Below are 23,195 nucleotides of genomic sequence, written 5' to 3' on the forward strand. Positions count from 1 at the left end.
AGTATCTATGTGTATATATATTTCTAAAAAGAAACTCCACAAAACTACGTCTGCCTCACGCTGCCTCAAAAAAAAGTTAAAAAAATGAGAGCCAAAATTTTAGCATAAAAATCGGTTCCGTAAATCGCTATTTCCGCGTACCTAGTTTCATTGCCTTATCTGCACAAAGACGATTCCTGATCTTCGACCAGACAAATCCAAAGGTTGAAAACCCTCTCTCAATTGAGGCTGAGCTAGCAGGACAGGAGTGTAGAGAAGCTAGAAAGCTGCAGAAATTAGTAGAAACCTCTTTATCCCTGATTTGAGATCTAGTAACCTTTCCTTTCATGATGTTCCACCATTCTGATGGAGAGATAAACTTCAGTGATTCTGAGAACATTTGCTTGGGGAACACCTCCCTATCCTTCAAGTTAAACTTGTATAGTAAACCCAAGAAATCAGGGTTCCTGTCCTCTAACCATTGTTCTGTAATGTTTTCATTATTCTTATCAATGAAGCTTTTGTAATCATCTACATAGTGATGGTCAGTTATATAGGCCAAAATATGAAAGGGTTGTACAGCGTCTTGAAATCTCTTCTTTATTGCATTATATTATATGGATAGCTCTTCATCCTTTATCAATGAATACCAGATATGAACTGCGTCAGAGAGGTGACAAGAATCACTCTGCATCTTGTCTAAGGCAATCCCCAATTTTTTCATTTCAATAAGAAGACGACTTGCCTCACGTTTGATGGCTATATTCTCAATTATTCTTCCAATATTGGCTGGAAAATCTTCCATCTTCTCTCCATAGATCTCCACGTAGAAGTTATAATTTTTCTGGTATGTCTCAATGCAGGCAACTTGAGAGTTCCAGCGTGTTTCATTTGGCAGCTGAGGCATACATCCACCTTTTTCCTTTAACAAACCATGGGCCATATGCACATTTCTAAAATATTTCTGAACTTCCACAACCTGTTTTAGAATTGTTGAAAAAGAATTGCAAATGTCTTTCTGTAGCAAATTCATATAGTGTGCATTACAGCCATATTTTAACATATCAGGATACTTTTGTTTGATCAGCTCTTTCATTTTCTTCGTCTTAGCTTCATTGTCAGTGCAGACAGCAAATACAAACTTATTAAAATCATTTTTTATACTAATTATAGCTTCATTGATGATTTTGAAGCAGTATTCTGCAGTTTTTTTTCTGATCCTGAGTCAACTATGTTGTACAGATAACTCTTTTTTCCATCATAAAATGAGTGAGCAATTATTGGGTCATTTTGAATACTAGACCATCCATCTTGACAAATTACCAACGTGTCTTTGGTTTCCAGTTCGTTCTTTATCCCAGCTGACAGATCATCATAGACTTCATTTAATGGATCTCCACCCAGTTTCTTTCGGCTTGGTGTGACATACCCAGGACGAAGAAGAGAGCAAAGTTTCTGAAACTCACAATTTTCCACTGAATTAAAAGACATATTAGAGCTAAAAAAAAACCGGGCAACTTGCATATCTATGGCATCTTTCTGATCAGTTGATGTTCTAACTACAAAGTTATTTAAGTTACTACTTTTAAACCTTTTTGCTGGTGTGGAGCTGGACATAATAGATCCTTTGGAAATTGATGTATCTGACTCATTTGACAAGAGGTTAATATTGCTCATTGAGCTTCCAGGTCTTGGTTCTTGTTCATCAGTGTCCTTCTTTCTCTCTTTACACTTCTCCAAATGAATACGAACTCTTTCAATTTTTCCACTAATCTTCTCAAACAATTTCAAAAAAATCATGTCTTTTAAAAATTTTGATTCTTGTTAAATACTATATTCTGATCATATCCATATCCTCTTTTCAATAAAAATTACCTTTTAATTAGTCATAATTATGTTTAAATGTTTTCTGAAATAAATAAATCACAGAAAAAATCCAAGCAAAGAGATTTCTTTAAATAAAATATTATTTAAAAAAAACCCAAAAAACCCGGGTTTTTTTGGGTGTTTTTAACTGGGTTTTTTTGGGTGGGTTTTTTTGGGCGGGTTTTTTAATGCCAACCCTGGTTAATGTTATTGTCCATGAAACGTTTCGCGAAGCATGTGTTTTGAAAGGCTTGTTGTAAGATGACACTGAATGGCATAATACTCTTTCTGAGGCGGTTTTAACACGTATGCCAAAGCAAATTAGACAGTTGTTTTCAATTATTTTCACCTTTTGTGAACCTGAAAATCCTTTACATCTCTGGAATACAAAGCTTTTATGATGGAAGATTTCATTCACTGCTCAATCCCACTTCTAATAGCTGAACAAGCTACTCTTCATTAAATTGAAAAGATTACAAATCAAAGTGGTAAAATGCTGGCTGATTACAATCTGCCTGTTATTGATGATTTTATAGGCCTAAATCTAGAAAATTTTGATGAAAATGTTCAACAACTGAAATAGTAGAATTGTGTATAAACACAACCAGCTGAAATAGTAGAATCGTGTATAAAATGATTAAACAATGTTATACAAAAAGAACTTATACTTTTTGATAAGATTTAAAACATTCAATGTTTTTACAACTATTTTAAACTTTTATCGAAAAAATCATATAAATTTTAAGCCATAAAAAAACTAAACTTTTTTTTACTGTTAAAGATTTTCTTAAGAAAGCAATAAAAATTCATTTGCGGGTAAAAAAACATCTCAAATGTTTAAAAATATATCTTTTTAAAAATATATTATTAGTGAAATAAGTTAGTTTTGTATAAAACAATACTAAAAGAATAAATTAAAAAAAAAAAACATAAAAAATTTACTAATTTTTTAAAAAACCACGGTAGGTGCTTCTTCACGGTAGGGGGTGCCATGACCCTGGTTTAGTTTTTTCAATTCGAAGGCATTTTTCTAATTGGGTAATAGACGATAATTCGTCTGACTTTTTTTTCCCGTGAACTTTGGGAAGTTCCCGTGAACTTTGGGAAGTCAGACGAGAAAACTTTGGTTTTTGCGCTAATGCAATTTTTCATCTACCGGTGTAGCAGCTTAAAATAACTCCCTGTAAAAAAATACTCCCGGAGTACTTATTTCCTAGTCAAAAAGTACTCCCCCAGTCATTTTAAGCTAGTAAATAAATACTCCCTTTAGAAAATAAGTACTCCCAATGAGAGTACTTATTACCATTTAAATTAAATTCGAAAAGCAATCTTTTAATGACAATTGATTTTACATTTGTAAATTCTGTTTTGTGGTAAATTGAGCAGTATTATGTTATAGTTAAGTTCTTAAACTTATTAAAAACCAAGTCAACTTAGTAGTATATCAAGGCTGAAAAAGGATTTGAAGACATTGCGATGCATCGCTTGTCGTAAAATTGTTCCTTCAATATCGAAAGTAAATTTTACACACACTTAAAATAAAAAATGGCGAGACATGTTGATTTTGTTGCAATTGAAAAGTACCTTAAAGAAAAAGTTTATCCTCTAGAAATTAAAGCTGATAAAGGAAAGAAATCTAATTTTCGAAAAGCTTGCAAAAATTTTAGCATTTTATCTGGACAATTACTATACCGTAGCAAAAAGTTAGTCGTTGCTTGTAAAGATCAACAGCAAAAGATAATATCTGACATTCATTTTGGTCTTAGTGAAAATTCCAAAGCAAAAGCAATGGCCTCGCACCGTGGAAGAGATGCAACTCATCACAAAATCTTTAGCAGGTTTTACTGGCACAATATTAAATTCGACGTAGAAAAGTTTATTCAAAGTGTGATCAATGTCAAAAACATGGTAGAATAATAAGTTCTTCAACAGAACTGCATTCCATTCCAATTGTAAGTAAAGCAATGGAACAAGTTGGAATTGATGTTTGTAATTTGTCAGAGGTTGATGGTTTTAAACATTTAGTTGTCTGTATAGACTATTTCACAAAATGGTCAGAAGCTAAACCTCTTAAAAACAAAACTGCTGATTCAATTGCACTCTTTTTATATGAAGTAACCTGTCGACACGGGTGCATTAAAATACAAATTAATGATCAAGGAAGAGAGTTTGTAAATGAAGTCAGCGAAAAATTGCATGCAATGACAGGAACTGAGCAAAGGGTAACTTCTGCTTACCATCCCCAATCTAATGGCTTATGTGAGCGTCAGAATAGAACTATAAAAGAAGCATTAGTTAAAGTTCTTGATGAAAAAGCTGTAGAATTGCCCTACATTATTGAAGGAATTTTATTTGCACATCGTGTTAGCAAGCACACTTCAACAAAATATTCACCATTTTTTCTATTATATAATCGAGAACCCACTTTACCTGTAGATGTTAAATACGGAATGGTTGATATTAAAAAGCATGACATTGAAAGTTTTGACAGAGAAACTTTTGATGCAGTTCTTACTTCTTTTATTTCTTTACGAGAAAATGTTTACCATACCGCATTCAAAAACATTCAAACTGCTCAAAATAAACAGCAGAAAGATTATAATAAACGCCATCAAGCACCTCATTTAATTGGAATTAATGATAAAGTTCTTTTAAAAAATCAAAAAAGGATAGATAGAAAAGGAGGAAAATTTTCATTTAAATGGCTTGGTCCATATACAGTACATTCAATTTCTAAAAACAACTTGTGCACTTTGGTTAACCAAAAAAATACTACTCTAAAGAAAAAATACGTTACTTTACTTAAGCCATACATTGATAAAAATAAAAAGTCATTATATAATGATATGTTGAGTTCTTGTGTTGAAACTGAAGAAAAAGTTACAAGTTTATGGTGCATGTTACCTGACGAAGTTGTTGAAATGATATTGATTAGTGCAGTGAAAACATCCATTATTGTTACGGAAACATATCAATCGTTGTATCATACCTGTAAGAGATTTAAAAACATTTTGCAACAAAAAAAAAAGTTTCTTCTTCCGCGTATTTTCCTTAAATTTCAAGATCACGAACTCTCAAGTTTAATGCAACGGAACAATAGAATAAAAGTAAGTATTCAACAGTTATTAAAAATATTTGGATCTTTTAGTGGAGTTGCAGCTTGCTTGAACAATATTGTCAATAATGAAAAATGGAAATCTGCATGGATTATCATTTGTGCAGAAAAACATTCATGGTTTACAGTTGAACAAACATTTTGGAAATCACATCAAATAATCAATTCAGTTGACTCAAAAAAGGCTTTAAAACCTCAAAAACTATGGTTAAATTTTCCAAATCTTTATCATCTTAAAAATGAAGATAAACAGATTTTGTTGTCTCATAATTCGTGGCTAAATGACAACATCATGGATGCTGCCCAAATGCTTATTTGTAAACAGCTAGGACCAAATGCAGAATTCCAATCTGTACTAAATTCTCAAAAATGTTCAAATAATCCATACCAGCCAGTCAATACTGAACATATTCAACTTATGCATAATGGTTCATGCCATTGGTTTCTTACATTTTGTTCTAATGGAAGAGTCAATATTTGTGATAGTCTTTATGATTCACTGAATCCTGTTTCTTTGAAATGTGTTCAGTCTTTATATAAAAACAATGTTAATAGTAATGAAGACTTACTTATAACTTTTCTGCCTGTACAAAAACAAACAGATGATTTTAATTGTGGATTGTTTGCTGTTGCCTTTGCAGCCGAATTATTAGCAGGTAAATCACCTATGGAAACGAACTTTGATGTATTGAAAATGCGGGGACACTTGTTATCATGTTTAAAGTCTCAGCATCTTTTACCTTTTCCTCAAAAGAATTTTTTTTGTTTATATATATTGTATTCAAACACAATAATTACAACTGTAAAACTTTATAAACTGTAAATAATTACTTTTATCTATTAATTATTTTTTTGTACCAAAACCGCAGGCCAAGTGCTGGGTTCCAGTATTAGCATTTTTTTAGAAAAGAAAAATTAGGAAGAAATTTTTAATAAGGGATTTTCTCATGATAATCCCAAGGAATCATAAGGATTCTAAATACTACAAGATATAACTGTTTAAAATAAAAATAAAAAATTAACCATGGGAAACCCAATAAAATGCCGATTAAAGCCGATTACCAAAAAAAACGGTACAAGTAGAAAGAAAAAATATCCTCTTGATAAAATTTGGAGGTGCCACGGTATTTTTATAATATTTTTGAAAACTTTAAAGGAAGTAAAATAATAAAAGATGCAACCTCTTTTCAATGTAAAAATACTGTAAAAACCATCTGTTTTTTAACCAATGTTGTTACGCTTAAAATTATTTAATCAGTACGCATCAGAGAGATGCGACGCGCCACCTCAAATTCAGTGTTATATTTATATATTTCAAAATTCAACTTTAGGGGAGTACTTATATCCTGGGGGAGTATTTTTATCCCAGGAAATAATTACTCCCGTGAGTAATTATTTCCTAGGATAAAAATACTCCCGGAGTACATATTTCCTAGGAAATAAATACTCCGGGAGTATTTATTGACGGGATTAACTTTAGACTGCTATACCGGAACCAATGATACATATTACATAGATATCTAACTCGAGCCGCGGTTGTGAGGCAAATTTGTTTATTGGAAGCCATATTGAATACTGGCAAAAAACGCAAAAAAGATTTCATAATATTTTTAAAAAACATCTCATTTTACCTTTTTTACTAAAGAAATGGTTATATCTTGCTCTGCTTATGGTTGTGTCAACCGATTTACTAAAGATGTTGCGATATCTTTTCATAAATTCCCTTTAAAAAATAGCGAGCTCTGTCAAAAATGGGTTGTGGCAACAAAACGTGCTTCATTTGTTCCAACGAAATATAGTTATATATGTAGTGTTCACTTTCATAAAGAAGATTACAATTATGAAAATGCGAATAAACCTCGTTTAAAGGCTAATGTTGTACCATCTATATTTGATTTCCCGGCGAAAATGCATTGTAAAATGCCAATCAAAAGAAAACATGTTTCCAGGAATGTAACCAAGACATACAAAAAAAGATATCTGTTTCGTTGCCATCTTCTTCTCAAAATCATATTTTAACTAGCGTTGATTTTACTATTGATAATCTAAATAATAAAGTTGACTTTCCATCTAAAGTAAAGCTTAAAAGAAAAATTAAGACTCTTAAGCAAAAATTAAGAAGAAAAGAATTGAAAATCAATACAATGGCTGAAATTATTAAAAAACTTGAGAATGATAAGCTTATATCTGCTGATACAGCTCAATTTCTTGATAATAGTTTTTCTGGTCTTGTTTGTGATTTATTTAAATCTGAACTAGTGAATAAATGCAATGATCCTAGAGGTCACAGATATTCAGAAGAAGTGAAGAAATTTGCTTTGACACTTCATTTCTATTCACCTCGTGCCTATAATTTTGTCAGATCATTGTTTGCTTTGCCTTGTATAAGTTCTTTATCAAATTGGTCTTCATCTATTGATTGTTCACCTGGGTTTTTTAAAGATGTTTTTTCTTACATACAACAAAAAGGATTAGAAGATAAAACATATAAAGATTGTGCATTAATCTTTGATTCTATGCATATTAAATCAGGTCTTGTTTATAATCCAAGTAATGGTAACTATGAAGGCTTTTCAGATTATGGAAACAATATATCTGCTTTTGATCCAAATATTATAGCTACTGAGGCTCTTGTCTTTATGCTTGTTGGACTTAGAGGTCATTGGAAATGTCCTATCGGTTATGTTCTATGTGAAAAGATTTCAACAACAAACTTGGTTTGTCTTCTAACTTAAGCAATTAATTTGTGTATTCAACATGGTATAGATGTTCACAGCATAACTTGTGATGGTGTTTTTTCTAATTTTAGTGCAATGAAAAGTCTTGGTTGTTCGTTTGATAAAGTTGAAAATATGAAAACTCATTTCAATATTGAATCTTATGATAAAGTTATTTATTTTATTCCTGATCCTTGCCATATGCTAAAACTTGCACGAAATGCATTATGTGATCTTGGTTTATTTATTGATAGTCAAAAAAGATTTGTAAAGTGGGAGCACATCACAGTTCTGCAAAATTTGCAAGAGGACATTGGATTAAAGTTTGCCAATAAGTTAGGCAACAGCCATAATAATTTTCATAGACAGAAAATGAATGTAAAAATAGCTGCCCAAACACTTAGTAATTCAATAGCAGATGCTATTGAATTTCTAATGCTATCTGGCCATCCCTCTTTTCATGATGCTCAAGGAAAATTAGATTTTATAAAAACAATTAATCAACTTTTTGATTTACTTAATTCAAGAAGTCCATTTGGCAAAGATTTAAAAAAACCTTTATTTCTTAATGACAAAATCCATTGGTTTAATGTTATTGAAAAGTCAGTTAAATATCTCGCTAACCTAACTGATAAATATGGAACTAAAATTCTTAATCATAGAAGAAAAACCTTTGTTGTTGGTTTCATTGTCTCTGCAACAAGCATCCGAGATTTGTCTAATAATTTACTATCAAGATCAGAAAATTCATTCAAATATGTGTTGACCTACAAAATGTCTCAAGATCACCTGGAATTGCTGTTTGCTTGTATTAGAGGAAAAAATGGTTTTAATAATAATCCAAATATTATTCAATTAAAGGCGAGCATCAAAAAAATTCTTTTAAGAAACTTTCTGAATGGTTCAAAGCATGCAAATTGTCTCACTTTTGAAAAAAATTCAGCTGGTTCAATATTTTCATTGAAATGGAGTAAAACCAGATCTCCAATCATAGAAACAGAATTAAAAGATGAAGATAAAAATATAATTGAAAATTTATCAAATAGCCTAGAAGAGATTTTGACATCAATATACAAAGAAGCAATACTTGGTTATATAGCTGGTTACATTGTTAGAAATCTTAAAAAGAAAATAACTTGTTGCATATGTGCTGAAGCACTTAACAAACCAGATAATTTTGTTTGTGATCATGACTACACAGTATTTTACAAATCATCGTGGTTATCTTTTATAAATTTAAAAAATCTTGGTGGATTAAATATACCATCTCTTAGTGTCATTAAAATTATTGAAAAATGTGAGCAAATTTTCAGAGTTTTTATTATAGGCCTGAATTCAACAGTGTTAACCACTTCTTCACGAAAAAACTTGAAATCCTTAATGGTTTATAAAATTAATCAAGAGCTTGCATGTGAAAAGTTGTTTCCGGAACTAAATGAGCATGATTTAGATCACGAGATTTTAACTGAAGATATGCACTCCTCTCAACTTTTGAAAAAGATAATTAATAAATATCTCTCAATTCGTCTATTTCGTTATGGAAAACAGTATACTAACGATATTCTCCATAAAAATAAAATTGGCTTATGTCAGCAGTTTAATAAAATAATTTTATTTAAAGGCATATAAATATTTGTTAAATTTAAAAAGGGAGTAAAATTGTTTTGGAGATACTGCAAATAGTTTCGTTTTCTAATATATTCTATTTTTATGAAAAAAAATTTATTATATGTTAAAATTTTATATTTTAACATATAATAATTTTTTTTTAAATATCTCCAAAACCAGGTTCTGTGTATATATATAAATATATTTGTATGTGTGTGTGTATGTATATATATATATATATATATATATATATATATATATATATATATATATATATATATATATATATATATATATATATATTATATATGATATAATATATATAATAGTATGTGAATACTGTTGTTAATAGTTAATTTATTGTATACTGGTAATAGAGTATTTACTAAATACCTCCTTAATCCAGGCTATGTCCAGTTTTTTCAAAGCATATCATAAATAATAGCTTCTTTCCAAGGTAATTAACTTATTTTTATAACTATAACTTTAAAGTAACATCAACTACTTTAAGTTTACTATTATAAAAATAACATCCAGATTAAGTAATTATAATCAACTTCTTCTACAAAAGCGCAACATTAACTATACTAACAAGATTATATTGTGCCATTTTTAATAAATAAATCTAAACAGGTCAGACCTATTATTTAATGTTTATAATTTCTTGTAAAACTAATGCAGGGCTTCATCGCTAATTTACGATGTTTTGCCAGTATTCAATATGGCTTCCGCCACAAAAAAAAGCTTCATATGTCCTAACGGTATTTTTACGGAGTTAGACATCTATGTATTTATATATTATTGACCGGAACAAATATGTTCCTGCGGCTTTTCTTTGATCTTAATGAAATATCGTAAAGTTTCGGGGGGTTAATTAAAGGTTACGCCAAAAATTTTAGTTAATTAAATTGTCAGTGCTTTTCAGAAGCAATATGACAAACGAAAAGGATAATTTAGAGTATGCTTTTAAAATAGTTTGTAATTTATTTTTTATTAAGTCTTTAAAGGATTACCAAAAAGAAGCTTCAATAGCTCTCAGCAATGGCATAGATTGTTTTGTTTGCCAACGAACAGGCTGTGAAACAACATTAATTTAAAAGTAAAAAATACGAGTTTACAAAATATATTCGACGTATATTTATATTTGGCGAAATGGTTGATAATTGGTTGAAAATAGTTGATTTTTAAAACGTTTATTACCCCCGTCCTTAAACCTGCGAAACGTAATTATATTTCGCCATTATTCATTTTTTTAAAAAACCAAAGTTTTCTCGTCTGACTTCCCAAAGTTCACGGGAAAAAAAAGTCAGACGAATTATCGTCTAATTGGGTAATAGTTAAGGTTTCGCAACTTTAAATTGTGGAAAACAGCCACTATAAATTAAGTAACAGACCGACCATAACCCGTATTACGGTTTGATATTTGCTAGTTTTCATAAATATTATACTGACAGCCTTCGCTTTTCATGATTCAATGAAAATGATACTTCATATGAGTAAATAACAGCATTCGCTTCGTAAATCCTAGTCTATGCTTTATTTCAATAGACGATTTCGGAGTTAGCGTAGCCATCTTGTTGGGGGTGCAAGTTGAACTTTGAACTTTCCGTTTTTATGCGAAATGTCACATAAAAAGTATGAAAATTTTCTTAATTTAAGTTCAAAATAACTCATAGATAATTAGTCTATTTTTGGTTTAAAATTATTAGGAAAAAAAATTAAACTTGCTACAAGAGCTTTTGCTGCTATGGAACTTATAACTGAAATTATATCTTCACAATTTAAAACTTAAAGAAAAAATGTATTATCCCTTTTATTTTGGTTTTAAATTTTATATTATAAAATAAGTTTAGGCGCTACTGCAGTTTCTCACCCCCCCCCCCCTTTTTTTTTATAATTGAATATGATAAAGAATTTTATGCTGATTCAGAAAAATATAAAAACATAGGCCTGAAAATCAATGGAAAGTGCTCTAATTCGAAGTCAAAGTTGTAAAAAATCCCACTAAAAACCCTAATATTCGCCATTTTGAAAATAATAAGTTAATGATCTTTTTGCTGACAAAAGCAATACATTAATAGTTTTTACGTTAAAAAAGTTGTTAAAGTAATGTTTATCTTGCGCAAGTTTTTGTGGCAATGAAAATAGCCGTTTTTTGATTTATTAGAGAATAAACTATATTGCAAGTAATGTACTTTTGTAATAATTTTTAAAAAAGAAATCAACAGTTTTTTTTTCCTAAAAGAAGAACTTTTGAAACTTAGTTCATTGTTGTTTTATCACATGTAAAATTTAGAAATAGTAACCTTTAAACCATTTTTTTTAAATAAAAAAACCAGCGTACGATACAATGATAATTATTCATCAGTTTGTCTGCATTCTCAAATTCTACGTTCAACCTTTATTTGAAATCTTCCATTAATTTCATTTCGTTATAACAATTTCGTTATAATACTTTAAAACAGTAACGTAAAGGCTGATGGAAACCAGGATATAAAACTCATTCCGATCGGAATTCACGACCATTTCATCTGAAACCCGCTGAAATGAGCGGATTGTTACTATAAACATATTTTTTCGGAATTTCCGCTAATTTCAGCGTAAAAACCCAATTAAAGTTTACGCGATCTCTGTGTAGCGGAAATCGTAAATCCGATAATTTGAGCTAGCTTTTTTTTTTTTTTCAACAGTTTCTTGTTTTGAAAACAAAAACAAAAATCAAACTCAATCTCTAACATTTCTCATTGACAAAATTAGAATAATAAGTTCCACATTTCATTTTTCACTGTCTACCTCGACAACAGATAATCAACAGTGGGTAAGAAATTAAAAATATGAATTTGGGCACGAATAAATTTCTTACTTTTTTCAGACCAAACTCTATTTTCATATGAATTTCTCCACAAATATCAAATACCAAGTTAATCATTAAATATTATTTGCAAAAATAGAGACTATTAAGGTTAGTGTCACTAATAATGAAAGAAACTGCTTTGCCAATTACAAATACTTTTATCTAGATTTCTTAATATTGCAGTAGAACACACTGAATTTGAATATAAAAACTCAGAATTTAATTCTAGAATAGTTGTACTATATTCTATAGAACTATTTGAGTCTAATGTCAAAAACAATCTCATCCAGTGGTATTAGCTTTTGACTCCCCATACTACTTTTGTTAGAATCTGTCACCTTCTTTGTAGTCACTTGTTTGATGTTGTCCCAGAAGTCCTACATAGTTAAATAATACATTTTAAGTTTGTAAGATTTTACAACATTGATTACATCCTATACTATGATATTGCATTGTTGCAGTATTTTGCACCATCTAGGAACCATATACACAATAGGTCACTTTTACTATATTAAAATATTGTCAGGTAACTAAAACTGATGCCTGGCAATTTTTATTTTAGTAAAAATGACACAAATTTTCCAACTTACAAAATGTGTAAATGGCATCTAGGGGTCAACATAGACAGGTGATACTAAAGCAATACTTTTTATAAAGTAAGATTATCAAGGATATGATAACCACTGACTTTCTCTCTCCTACAAAACTTACACTAAATGATTAAAAAGAGAACTAAACTTTTCATGAGACAACAAATAAATTTGTTCGATTGGTCAGAGCAAGCTTGATTATTACTTTAATTTCTCCTAAAAAAATTTAAATAAATGGAATTGAATTGTTCAATTTTAGTTTGCTAGAACAACTTTTAGGATATTTTTTTATGCTTTTTAAAGGTATTTATTGTTATTTATAGTGTAGTAGAAGTGGCGAAGGCTTCCTTTTTAGGGCTTATAATAAGTTGCATTTAGGACCAATACATTTTTTCTGGTCAAAATAGATCCTGCTTCTAACAAACCAAACTAACATCTAATGTGAATAAAACTTGGTAATCTAATTTTAAACTAGGTTTAGAATACTTTTGGAAATGTAAGAAATTATTACATGTCTTAGGTAGTAGATGTTTGGAATGAGGAGTCCATTTCCAACTGCTTTAGAATAGATAACCTCAGATGCCCAGGTTTTTTTCAAGATTGGTAACCTTTGGTGTTTTTGATCCATCTGTGACTTTTCACCAAATCTTCTCATTAAAACATCTTTAAATTGTTTAATCCAGTCTGTCAAATTTTTGTGACAAACTCAATGACACTCGAGCTATGTAGGCGTCTTTTTTCTGTCCCCTTGGATAAAAAACATTAAAGCACATTAAATATAATGAACTATGTGTGAGAATAGTATTATGTATAGGGTCAACATAAACAGGCAACAATAACAATAAAGAACAACTTTGATGTAATGTGATGAAAATTATTTAACATGACATAATAATTTCACTACTTTAAAATTACTGTTTAATTGTGGCTGTGTGTCTGTCTTTGTTATGCCTTAGAAAGAAAAATTTTTTTATTGGAAGTTCTATGACATATAATTATTGCCTTTGTGGTATGTCTATAACATAGGAAAATTACAGTGAAAAAATTACTTATAACTATTTAATGGTTTTAATCGTTTAATAAAACATTGATTAGCTGGCCTTGTAAATTGATAAAGAACGTCTTAAAACTCCTAAAACATATGAACGTAGGACTGTGGTAGTTGCACAGAAAGATTTATAATTGAAAGTAAGTATAATGTATATTTAAGATAAGGATATTGGGTTTACTTACATTTCTTTTTTGAAATTTGTTTTTCTTGTAGTATTTAGTTGAAAGTTTGCACAACTATCTATAATATAAACAGAACAAAATGGAAAAAAACAATGGATTAACTAGATAATATCTTTTTGGTTTTCATGAATCCGCTAATATTTTCGTCGGAAAGTTTTTACGATACGAAAAAAAAAGTTTATAGTAGAGGCAATTAGGGATTATCGGGTTTACGCCAATTTTGTCGAATCCGATGAAATTCATCGGGTTTACGATTTTTTTAGTTCCGATCGGAATGAGTTTTATAGTAGTGACCCCGGGTTTCAGATGAAATGGTCGTGAATTCCGATCGGAATTAGTTTTATAGTAGTGACCCCCGGGTCTGTTTATTGCGCAATGTAACGGTAATAAGTTTTCGTTAAAAATGAAAGCGTTTTAAAAAAAAAAGGCGAATATTAGGGTTTTTAGTGGGATTTTTTACAACTTTGACTTCGAATTAGAGCACTTTCCGTTGATTTTCAGGCCTATGTTTTTATATTTTTCTGAATCAGCATAAAATTCTCTATCATAATCAATCATAAAAAAAAAAGGGGGAGGGGGGGAGAAACTGCAGTAGCGCCATAAGTTTATGCATTTTTTTATTTAATTATACATATATTTTACATTGAACAGTAAAGTTACACTTTTAGTATTTTAAATGGTACAGACTATAACGTATAAAAACTTTAAATCAACAATTCACTTTAGTACATATATTTTATTACAGTGAATTGTCATCTCATTTTTAATGTATTAAAAGTATTTTAAAAGTATATTAACTAGTTTCAAACTTATAACATTTAAAAATTAGTTATAAGTTTGAAACTAGTTAATATACTTTTATTGCCTTTTTTTAGAATAAAAACATTTAGTAAGTAATACCTAGTATGTAATATAATGCCAAGTCATAGCAGATGTGTAGTTGGTGTCTGTAATAATGACAAAAGATACCCTGACAAAATAATAAAACATAGCAATGTTGAAGGAAATTTAATAATGCACAAGTTACCAACATGTAAAGACAAAAGAAATGCATGGATACATCATGTTAGCACTGGTATAAAAGATTTTGTTATCCCTAAAAACTTTTTTGTTTGTTCAAATCACTTCCTTGACGGAAAACCTACAAAAGATAATCCTGATCCAACTTTGTTTTTAAAAGTCTCTACTAACACCATAATAACACCAAAAAAAAGAAAAGTACCATTTCCACGAAACTCAATTATTAATTCTAAAAAAGTTTTAGTTATGAAAGAAACTAATTTGAATTTGACAGATGGTTGTTGCAGTTCTAGTGTTGACTGTGGCGATTCTGAGTTGAATTTACAGGTTGCAGATGAAAAGGAAACAGCAACATTTAGTGAATTTCTATTGTCTGTCCCAATGATGTTCTGCCAGTTGACACGTGAAAATGATGTGCAGTTTTTTACAGGTTTGGTGAGTACTGAAGTTTTCAAAAGTGTCTTTAATTATCTCAAACATAAAGCTTCTGTTATGAAGTATTGGGATGGCAGCAACAAAAGTTTGAAATTAAGAAAAAGGTCAAGTTCTGTTGAATTAACAGAGGCAATATTATTGTCTCCTGATTATGATGTTGATCCAAGTTTAGTTGAATTGCATAAAACTGGACCCAAAAGAAAATTATCTCTAGAGTTGCTTTTAGTTCTCATGAAAATTCGCCTTGGCCTAATGGTAGAAGATTTAAGTTTTTGCTTTCAAGTATCTCCTGGAAAAGTATCCCAAATCTTTTTAACTTGGATAAAACTTATGTCAAAAGAACTGAGTGTTCTGATTATATGGCCATCTTCAATGCAAATTAAAGCAACTTTGCCAAAATGTTTTATAAAGCTTTTTCCTAATGTTCGTACTATAATAGATTGCACTGAGGTATTTATGGAAACTCCAAGTAGCCTTAGTGTTCAAGCTTGTTTATATAGTAGTTATAAACATCATTGCACTGTAAAGTTTTTAGTTGCAATAACACCAAATGGTGCTGTATCATGGATATCTCCAGTTTATGGGGGACGTGCCTCTGATGTGTTTATTGTACGTGACTCTGGTTTTCTAGACATGCTCCAACCAAAAGATCAGGTAATGGCTGACAGAGGGTTCAAAATAAAAACAGATTTGGCTATGAAGCAATGTACATTATGCATACCACCAAGTGCAGATAAGGGCAACCAGATGACAGCCAAAGATGTCAGAAATACATCAAATATTGCCAATGTAAGGATTTATGTTGAACAAGCAATAAAGCGTATAAAAGAATTTCATATTTTAAAAAGGCAGCAATCAATTCTTCTTTTACCTGTTTTTAATGAAATAGTTGTTGTTATTGCTAGTTTAGTAAATTTGAAAAAGCCATTAGTTAAATAATAATAACTTTTTTTAGCTTATTTATAAGTTTTTGAGATTTTTTGGATTTTTGTGGGGTTTTTTTGTATCTTATACTTTTTTCATGTAACCTAGTTTATTAAAGAAAAATATTTTTCCATAAAAACTATATACCAGAGGGTTTTACTTATGAATCTTTACTTAAAAAGGCACCAAGAAAATTTGAGGAATTTCTTTTTCCAATCTTTTATAAATTTATACATTATAAAATTTTTGTTAAAAGGCATTAGAAAAACATTATTATTATAACTAATTTATTATTACTATTATTATTATTATTATAACTCATTATTACAATATGCAAATTATTTAACTAAATAATTTTAAATTTAATTTAACCAGTTATAAAACTCATATTATCTGTTATGTTTTTCAAATTGGATTTTTAAATTTTAAATGTTGGAAATTTGGAAATGGAATATTTTAAATGTTTTCATAATTTTTCATATTTTAAATCTGTTCAGTTTTTTAAATTCGATTTTAAAATTTTAAATGTTGAAAATAAGAAATTTAAAAATTTTAAATGTTACTTGTTGAACAAGTTGTTGAACAACTTGTTCCTAAAAATGTTTTAGGAACGAGTAAAACAAAAAAACAAATTTTTAATAAAAAGATTTGTGATATAAACAAAGTTTATTCTGTATTTTATAACACACTACAGCAAAAAAAAACAACAACTAGTTATTTGTGGTTGAAAACCATAAATACTATATGTTACAAATTGTTCTAAAACTTTTTTAAGAAATTGCATATTTTCTGATGATTAAACTTTTTTATTGCATATCTGGTAAGGAAACAAGACAGTATGAGCATATCCATTCAGTATTGTTTTCATTTTCAATATCAGTTATACCTTCACATTTAATATGGAACCAACCTTCACAAAGATTACAATGGATACCTTTTAAATACAATTCCTTGTTTGTGTCAATTTCATACTTTTCTAGCAAAACATTATCACGCTTGCAACAAAATATTAAAGGTTTAAAGTTTAAAAGAGCTGGACAAACATAGGTTTTATAAAATATATCAAGATTTGTAGAAACTTTATTCCAATAATCTTTATTGAATTTAACTTTTTGAACAAAAGTTTCCTTGGTAGTCCATACAACAAAAAAACATTCTTTAATTTCTGTTATTGCCATTTGTGAATTAACTTGTGTGTAATATTTATGATTTTCTTTTAAAGTAATTACACCATTGTTAACTGTTAAGAAATCACATTCTGATTCTGATATTTTTTTATCACGAAGACTATATGGACACTTGATTTCTAAAATACTTTTACTATGACATTTACAAAATACAATGCCATCAGGTGATGCAGCTAAATAGCCTTTAAATTTTGAAAGAAAAATTCCACATTTTTCTGCTCTAAAATCCTGATGTTTTGATATTTCTTGAGCATAAAAACTTTTAAACGCAGTATCTTCATGTTGGGTACCCCATTTCATAGCAATACTAGATTCACTATCATTGAAAATTACTTTAGAAACAAGAGGTGTAGTTTTAGGTTTTATTGTCACTTGTGTTTTTAAAATAGTATTTATTTTAGTATAAATATCATGATGTTTGGAGGCGGTTAATCTTCCATTCCTTATTTCAAACCACAATAAAATATCAGTTTGTCCTCTAGTAGCTTTTTCAATATTTTTAATGGTCTTTAAAGACATATTTAGTTTTTCTATAAATATTTGAACTAATTCTGTTTCAGAAGCTTGCGAATAATCTTTTATAATATTAAATGCAATGTTTTTCACAATAGCATACTTGTAATGCTCTTCATTTGTTGTACTAAGTGATTCAATGGATTTAAATAAGACAGCTTCTTCATTTACTAATTGTATACTTCTTATAAAATTTGATACATGATCAACAGATATTGACCTGTGCGTTACAACTCGAGGATCAAAGTTATTCAAATTTTTCATCCTATTTTCTTCGCAATCAATACCTAAAGATGATTTAGTTCCATGTTTTTTACAAATAACTAAATCTGAAATTCTTTTAGGGTCCACTTCTTTGTAGGTTCCATGGTTCCATTGACATGGTGTTTCAGTACATGCAGGATTGCACCAGCCCTTTGCATTTGCATATTCAATTTTATATAAACATGCAATTATATGATCACAGGTTTCATATGATCCTGCCATACATGAACACCACCCATTTAAAATATCACTTCCTTTTTCATCACCTTGATTTATAACTATCCATAAAGTTTTAGATTCATGGAGAGCTTGTGATGCTGTCACTGTACAGTATAAAAAAATAACTTTTTCTTCTGTTTTTATAAAGTGTTCATAGATAAAAATGGGACCAACAAAACCACTGTCAAAGTACGAAAAGGCCTTCTGATCTTTATATTTACCAATATAATCTGTGTTAAATTCTTTTTTTTTGAGAATGAAAGCAAAAATGTTTCCCATTGTTACAACAGGCCATTTGGTAAGATTGTCAACACGCTTTTCTACTTCAACTCCATTAGGATCTGGAATTCCATACTTTTGTAGTAAATATTCGTAATCGAGTTGAACTCTTTTACACTGATCCTCAGTAGAACATATAATTTCAATAATAAGTTCCATAGCAGCAAAAGCTCTTGCAACAAGTTCAACTTTTTTTCCTGATGTTTTCAAACCACGAACAGACAAATAATCTATGAGTTGTTTTGAACTCAAATTAGGAAAGTCTTCATACATTTTATACGACATTTTGCATAAAAGCGGAAAGTTCAAAGTTCAACTTGCACCCCCCCAACAAGATGGCTACGCTAACTCCGAAATCGTCTATTATTTTATTATCATATTAGTTATCTTAGCTCTAGACACGGCTAAATATCTTGAGCACGTGGTTTATAAAACTAAAGGATATACTTTGTTAATTGCGACCTAAAAATAAAATGTAATTTGTCAGTTGTTTTGATTTATTTCTTCCTGATCATTTCTAGTCTGCATTAATGCAACGTCTTTTCGCTTTTGTTGTAGTTAGCATCCCATTCAAGGAAGCGTTTTCTCTAAAAAGAGTGATAAGAAGTAAAAGCAACTGGTTCTATCATTGTAGACCAATTCTACGCACAATTTGTAGCACTATAGAAGAAATGTCAGATACAGGGTATGTCATTTGAATGATATTGTTAATCCTTAATTTTTGATACTAACTTTAATACTTCTTATTTTGTTTTCTAACATATTATGATTATAATATGTTAAAAAACAAAATAAGAAGTATTATTATATCAATTTATAACCTATATAGATTAAATTACAAGATTAACTTTATTTTCCTTTGATGAAAAACACTTATAATAAAAAAAAAAAAAATTGTAATAAATAAAAATTACTCCTTTGATATTTTTTTTCTATTTCTGTTTAAAATTTATTTCAAGTTTACTTATTTTTATTTAGTGATCAAACCCTTTCAAAAAAGGCAATAAAAAAGTTAGAAAAGGAACAAATAAAGTTAGCCAAGAAACAAGAAAGAAAGGCACAGTTAGTAAGTCTTATATTTAATATGGTGTCTTTGATTGTAATTTTTTTTTTATGTTCTCTCAGGAATACTACAAACTATTTTTTCTTTTCTTTTCTTTTTTTTTTTTTTTTTTTTTTCCTCTGTTAAAGATATTTTTCACTGTTACTATAACTTTTGAATATTTTGGTTACACCTGACAATTGTTTGCTAAAATATGTACTACTTTAAGTTGTTTAGTAATTCTATTTGTAACCTGTTTACTCAAAAGCTTAATAGTTTATCTTTAGGAAATACATTTTTTGTACAAAACTTTTGGTTTCTTTTTATCTGACTATTTTATTGAAAAATAAATTATATTTAAAATAACATAGTTACTTTTAGAATATATAACAATTATGCCATAATTCTGTCCTGGAACCCAATCAATAGCTGGAGCCCAATAAAATAAATTAAAAAAAAACTCTCTGGTATATTTTTGAGTAAACGCTAAATTAAAAAAAATATGGTCTTGCAAAAAGTATCAAAATGTTATTACATCTCAACCTGTAAATGAAACCTATTCACATATTTGCTATAGATATACTAGATCTTCTTTATACTTTTTGCAGAATTTATCTTACAAACAAGAAAATGTTTGCTGGACTTAATTAAAGAGTTGGTGAAAGTAAATTTTTTATTTAAAAGTTTCATAAGGAGCAATCATAAAAGTTCTAATTTTCTTCATTAAATACTTTAAGCATTTGGAACTATTATTCAGAAGTTTTTACAAACTAGTTTGAAATTTTAAAAAACTGCAAAATATGTGACATTAGATTATATAAAGTTTTGCTTTTTATGTTAAAAATTCTGTCAAATTTTAGAAAAGAATTAAATATTCTTGATGAAATGAACTTTAATAGCTATATGACACTTTGATGTTTTTAAAGAATTTAGTACCGTGGTGTGACCTAACAAAGTCCTATGCTATAAGAAAGTCCTAATTTAAGAAATGACAAATTTCGTATACATAAAATAAAAAATTTAGAGAAAAAAATTTAGTTGTTTTATCTAACTAGATATCTAGTTAAAACAACAAAGTTATTTTCCGCAAATTTTTCTTTTATATATACAAAATTTGTCATTTCTTAAATTAGGACTTTATTAAAGCATAGGACTTTGTTAGGTCACACCACAGTAACAAGTATTTAAAAATATTTGAATCGTGAATCAATCAAAAATGAAATTTTTTTCCTTTTTAAAGTCTGTTTACTAAAATTTTTAGTGAGAAAGATTTAAAGTGTTAGAATCTCAAAACTTCTAGATTTTCTACTTTACTGATACCTATAACTGGTAAACTTTTAAACAAAATAAAAATATACAAGTGCCATGTACTGAATTATATATCAAGGGCTTACTCTAAAGTTGTTTCACAAAAGCGCTCAAAAGAAGATATATATTATGTATTTGATTGTCTGTAATATAACACAAATTATCCCAAACTTTATGGTAAATGTTTACTATGCATACTTTGTTTAGTTTACTATACCTAATAATTATCAAGTTAAGAAAAACAATATATATTAAAAACAAAACACATTGAATTAAAACAGTAATAACTAAACAAGTAAAAATCAGTTCCATGGAAAATTCATTTTCAATCATATAACCCTAAGCTTGTATTTTTAAATCAGGTATAATAAATTTTTTTTTGGCTAATAATGTTCATTTTTTTGGCTAATGTTCATTTTTTTTGGCTAATAATGTTCATTTTTTTGGCTAATAATATTCATTAGCTTATTGTACTTTTATGGTTTTTAGGCCTGTAAAAGCCTTTGATGAAAATGTATGTAACTTATTGAATCAATTTTTTAAAAAAATGCAATTTTCAAAAGTATAATTACTTTTGTTTTAATTAAACAACAACAAAAAGCCAATCTAAAGAAACAAAATATCAACAAAATAAATGCAGTTAAACAACAACTGGTCACAAAACAAAATTAAAAAAAGAAAGTAAATATATGCCATATATACTGGAGTATAACTTGACCTCCTATTTTTAATTGAAATGAGTAGTTTAATGTTTTTTAAGTGATGTTTAAGTTGAGTTTTATTTCCCAAAATTAACATTTTCAAGTTCTTATGTTCTTAACTTGTACACTGTTACATATAAAATGGTGAGTATTATTACAATGGTAATAATGGTAAGTGTAATTAGTAAATCATAGGAAATAACATCGCATGAAGGTTAAGCATATTGTTTTGCTTAGCTTTTTAAAATAAAAGATAAAAACTATTTTTAGAATAGTTAACTAATGTTAGGATCTTTAGATAATGTCAAAAACAACATCTACATTTAATATACTACTCTGCAATTTGAATACCTTGTGTTTGTGCTTTATTTCTCTATTTATCTCATTTATTAGTTTATAAGGAATAGTTAGGTTAAGAATATATTAGCCATGTTAGCCAAAAGCTTTTGTTACTTTTCATAAAGAAACCCTACTCTAGATAGCTGTAGGTTGGTTTAAATTTTTTTTAGAAAAAAAACTTACTATTTTTTTAATATTAGATAAATTTAGGAATTACCACAGATTTAAAGCAATTAGTTATCATTATGAGTTTCACAAAATTTCTTTATAAATAATGATAATAATAATAAAAATAATAATAACAATAACAACAATAATAATAATAATAATAATAATAATAATAATAATAATAATAATAATAATAATAATAATAATAATAATAATAATAATAATAATAATAATAATAATAATAATAATAATAATAATAATAAATGATAATAATAATAATAATAATAATAATAATAATAATAATAATAATAATAATAATAATAATAATAAATGATAATAATGATAATAACAACAGCAGCAGCAGCAGCAGCAACAACAACAACAACAACAACAACAACAACAACAACAACAACAACAACAACAACAACAACAAGAATGATGATGATGATGATGCTGCTGCTGATGATGATGCTGCTGCTGCTGATGATGATGATGATGGTGGTGGTGGTGGTGGTGGTGGTGGTGGTGGTGGTGGTGGTGGTGGTGGTGATGATGATGATGATGATGATGATGATGATGATGATGATGATGATGATGATGATGATGATGATGATGATGATGATGATGATGATGATGATGATGATGATGATGATGATGATGATGATGATGATGATGATGATGATGATGGTGATGATGGTGATGATGGTGATGATGGTGATGATGATCATGATGATCATGATGATCATGATGATCATGTCAATAATAACAACAACAACAGCAACAACAACAATATTTTATATAGTATTTATAGCTTTATAAATGAAGTAAAATCTC

General features: G+C 28.7%; 3 protein-coding genes, 1 long non-coding RNA gene and 1 pseudogene across 7 annotated transcripts in view; 2 read left to right on the forward strand and 3 right to left on the reverse strand.

The window, feature by feature from the left end:
• Positions 1–127: 127 nt before the first annotated feature.
• LOC145191152 (uncharacterized) lies at positions 128–1,075 on the reverse strand (annotated as a pseudogene).
• Positions 1,076–10,750: 9,675 nt separating this feature from the next.
• LOC145190754 (aspartate--tRNA ligase, cytoplasmic-like) overlaps positions 10,751–23,195 on the forward strand; it is a 36,784-nt gene continuing 24,339 nt past the window's right edge. Inside the window, exons 1-3 of one of the 3 annotated variants that reach the window (XM_090091531.1) lie at positions 10,751–10,781; positions 19,362–19,488; positions 19,782–19,869. In XM_090091531.1, coding sequence (XP_089947657.1) covers positions 10,760–10,781; positions 19,362–19,488; positions 19,782–19,869 — 237 coding nt within the window. In that variant the 5' untranslated portion in view covers positions 10,751–10,759. The other 2 variants (XM_090091532.1, XM_090091530.1) reach the window with 2 other exon arrangements.
• On the reverse strand, positions 12,358–14,195 carry LOC149886873 (uncharacterized). Of its 2 annotated transcripts, XR_016453700.1 has the most exons (3): positions 13,963–14,195; positions 13,241–13,476; positions 12,358–12,516 (listed from the first exon to the last, which is right to left on the reverse strand). It is a non-coding gene; the product is annotated as an uncharacterized LOC149886873 (long non-coding RNA). The 2 variants fall into 2 exon arrangements; XR_016453699.1 differs by having other exon boundaries at positions 12,358–13,476.
• Positions 14,839–16,481, forward strand: LOC149886874 (uncharacterized). The gene has a single exon (XM_090091535.1). It carries the CDS (start codon positions 14,878–14,880, stop codon positions 16,354–16,356), a length of 1,479 nt encoding a protein of 492 aa, XP_089947661.1. The 5' UTR covers positions 14,839–14,877; the 3' UTR covers positions 16,357–16,481.
• On the reverse strand, positions 16,989–19,088 carry LOC149886875 (uncharacterized). The gene has a single exon (XM_090091529.1). The coding sequence runs from the start codon at positions 19,086–19,088 to the stop codon at positions 17,148–17,150; it is 1,941 nt and encodes a 646-aa protein (XP_089947655.1). The 3' UTR covers positions 16,989–17,147.

This window comes from Hydra viridissima, unplaced genomic scaffold (assembly GCF_058129835.1).
Source record: "Hydra viridissima isolate aposymbiotic clone 2 unplaced genomic scaffold, HvirCarnegie_v1 scaffold_6, whole genome shotgun sequence".
NCBI lineage: Eukaryota > Metazoa > Cnidaria > Hydrozoa > Anthoathecata > Hydridae > Hydra > Hydra viridissima.

Excerpts from the sequence above, each read along its gene's own strand:
- LOC149886874 (XM_090091535.1), top strand. The coding sequence starts at position 14,878 with ATGCCAAGTCATAGCAGATGTGTAGTTGGTGTCTGTAATAATGACAAA.
- LOC149886875 (XM_090091529.1), bottom strand. The coding sequence starts at position 19,088 with ATGTCGTATAAAATGTATGAAGACTTTCCTAATTTGAGTTCAAAACAA.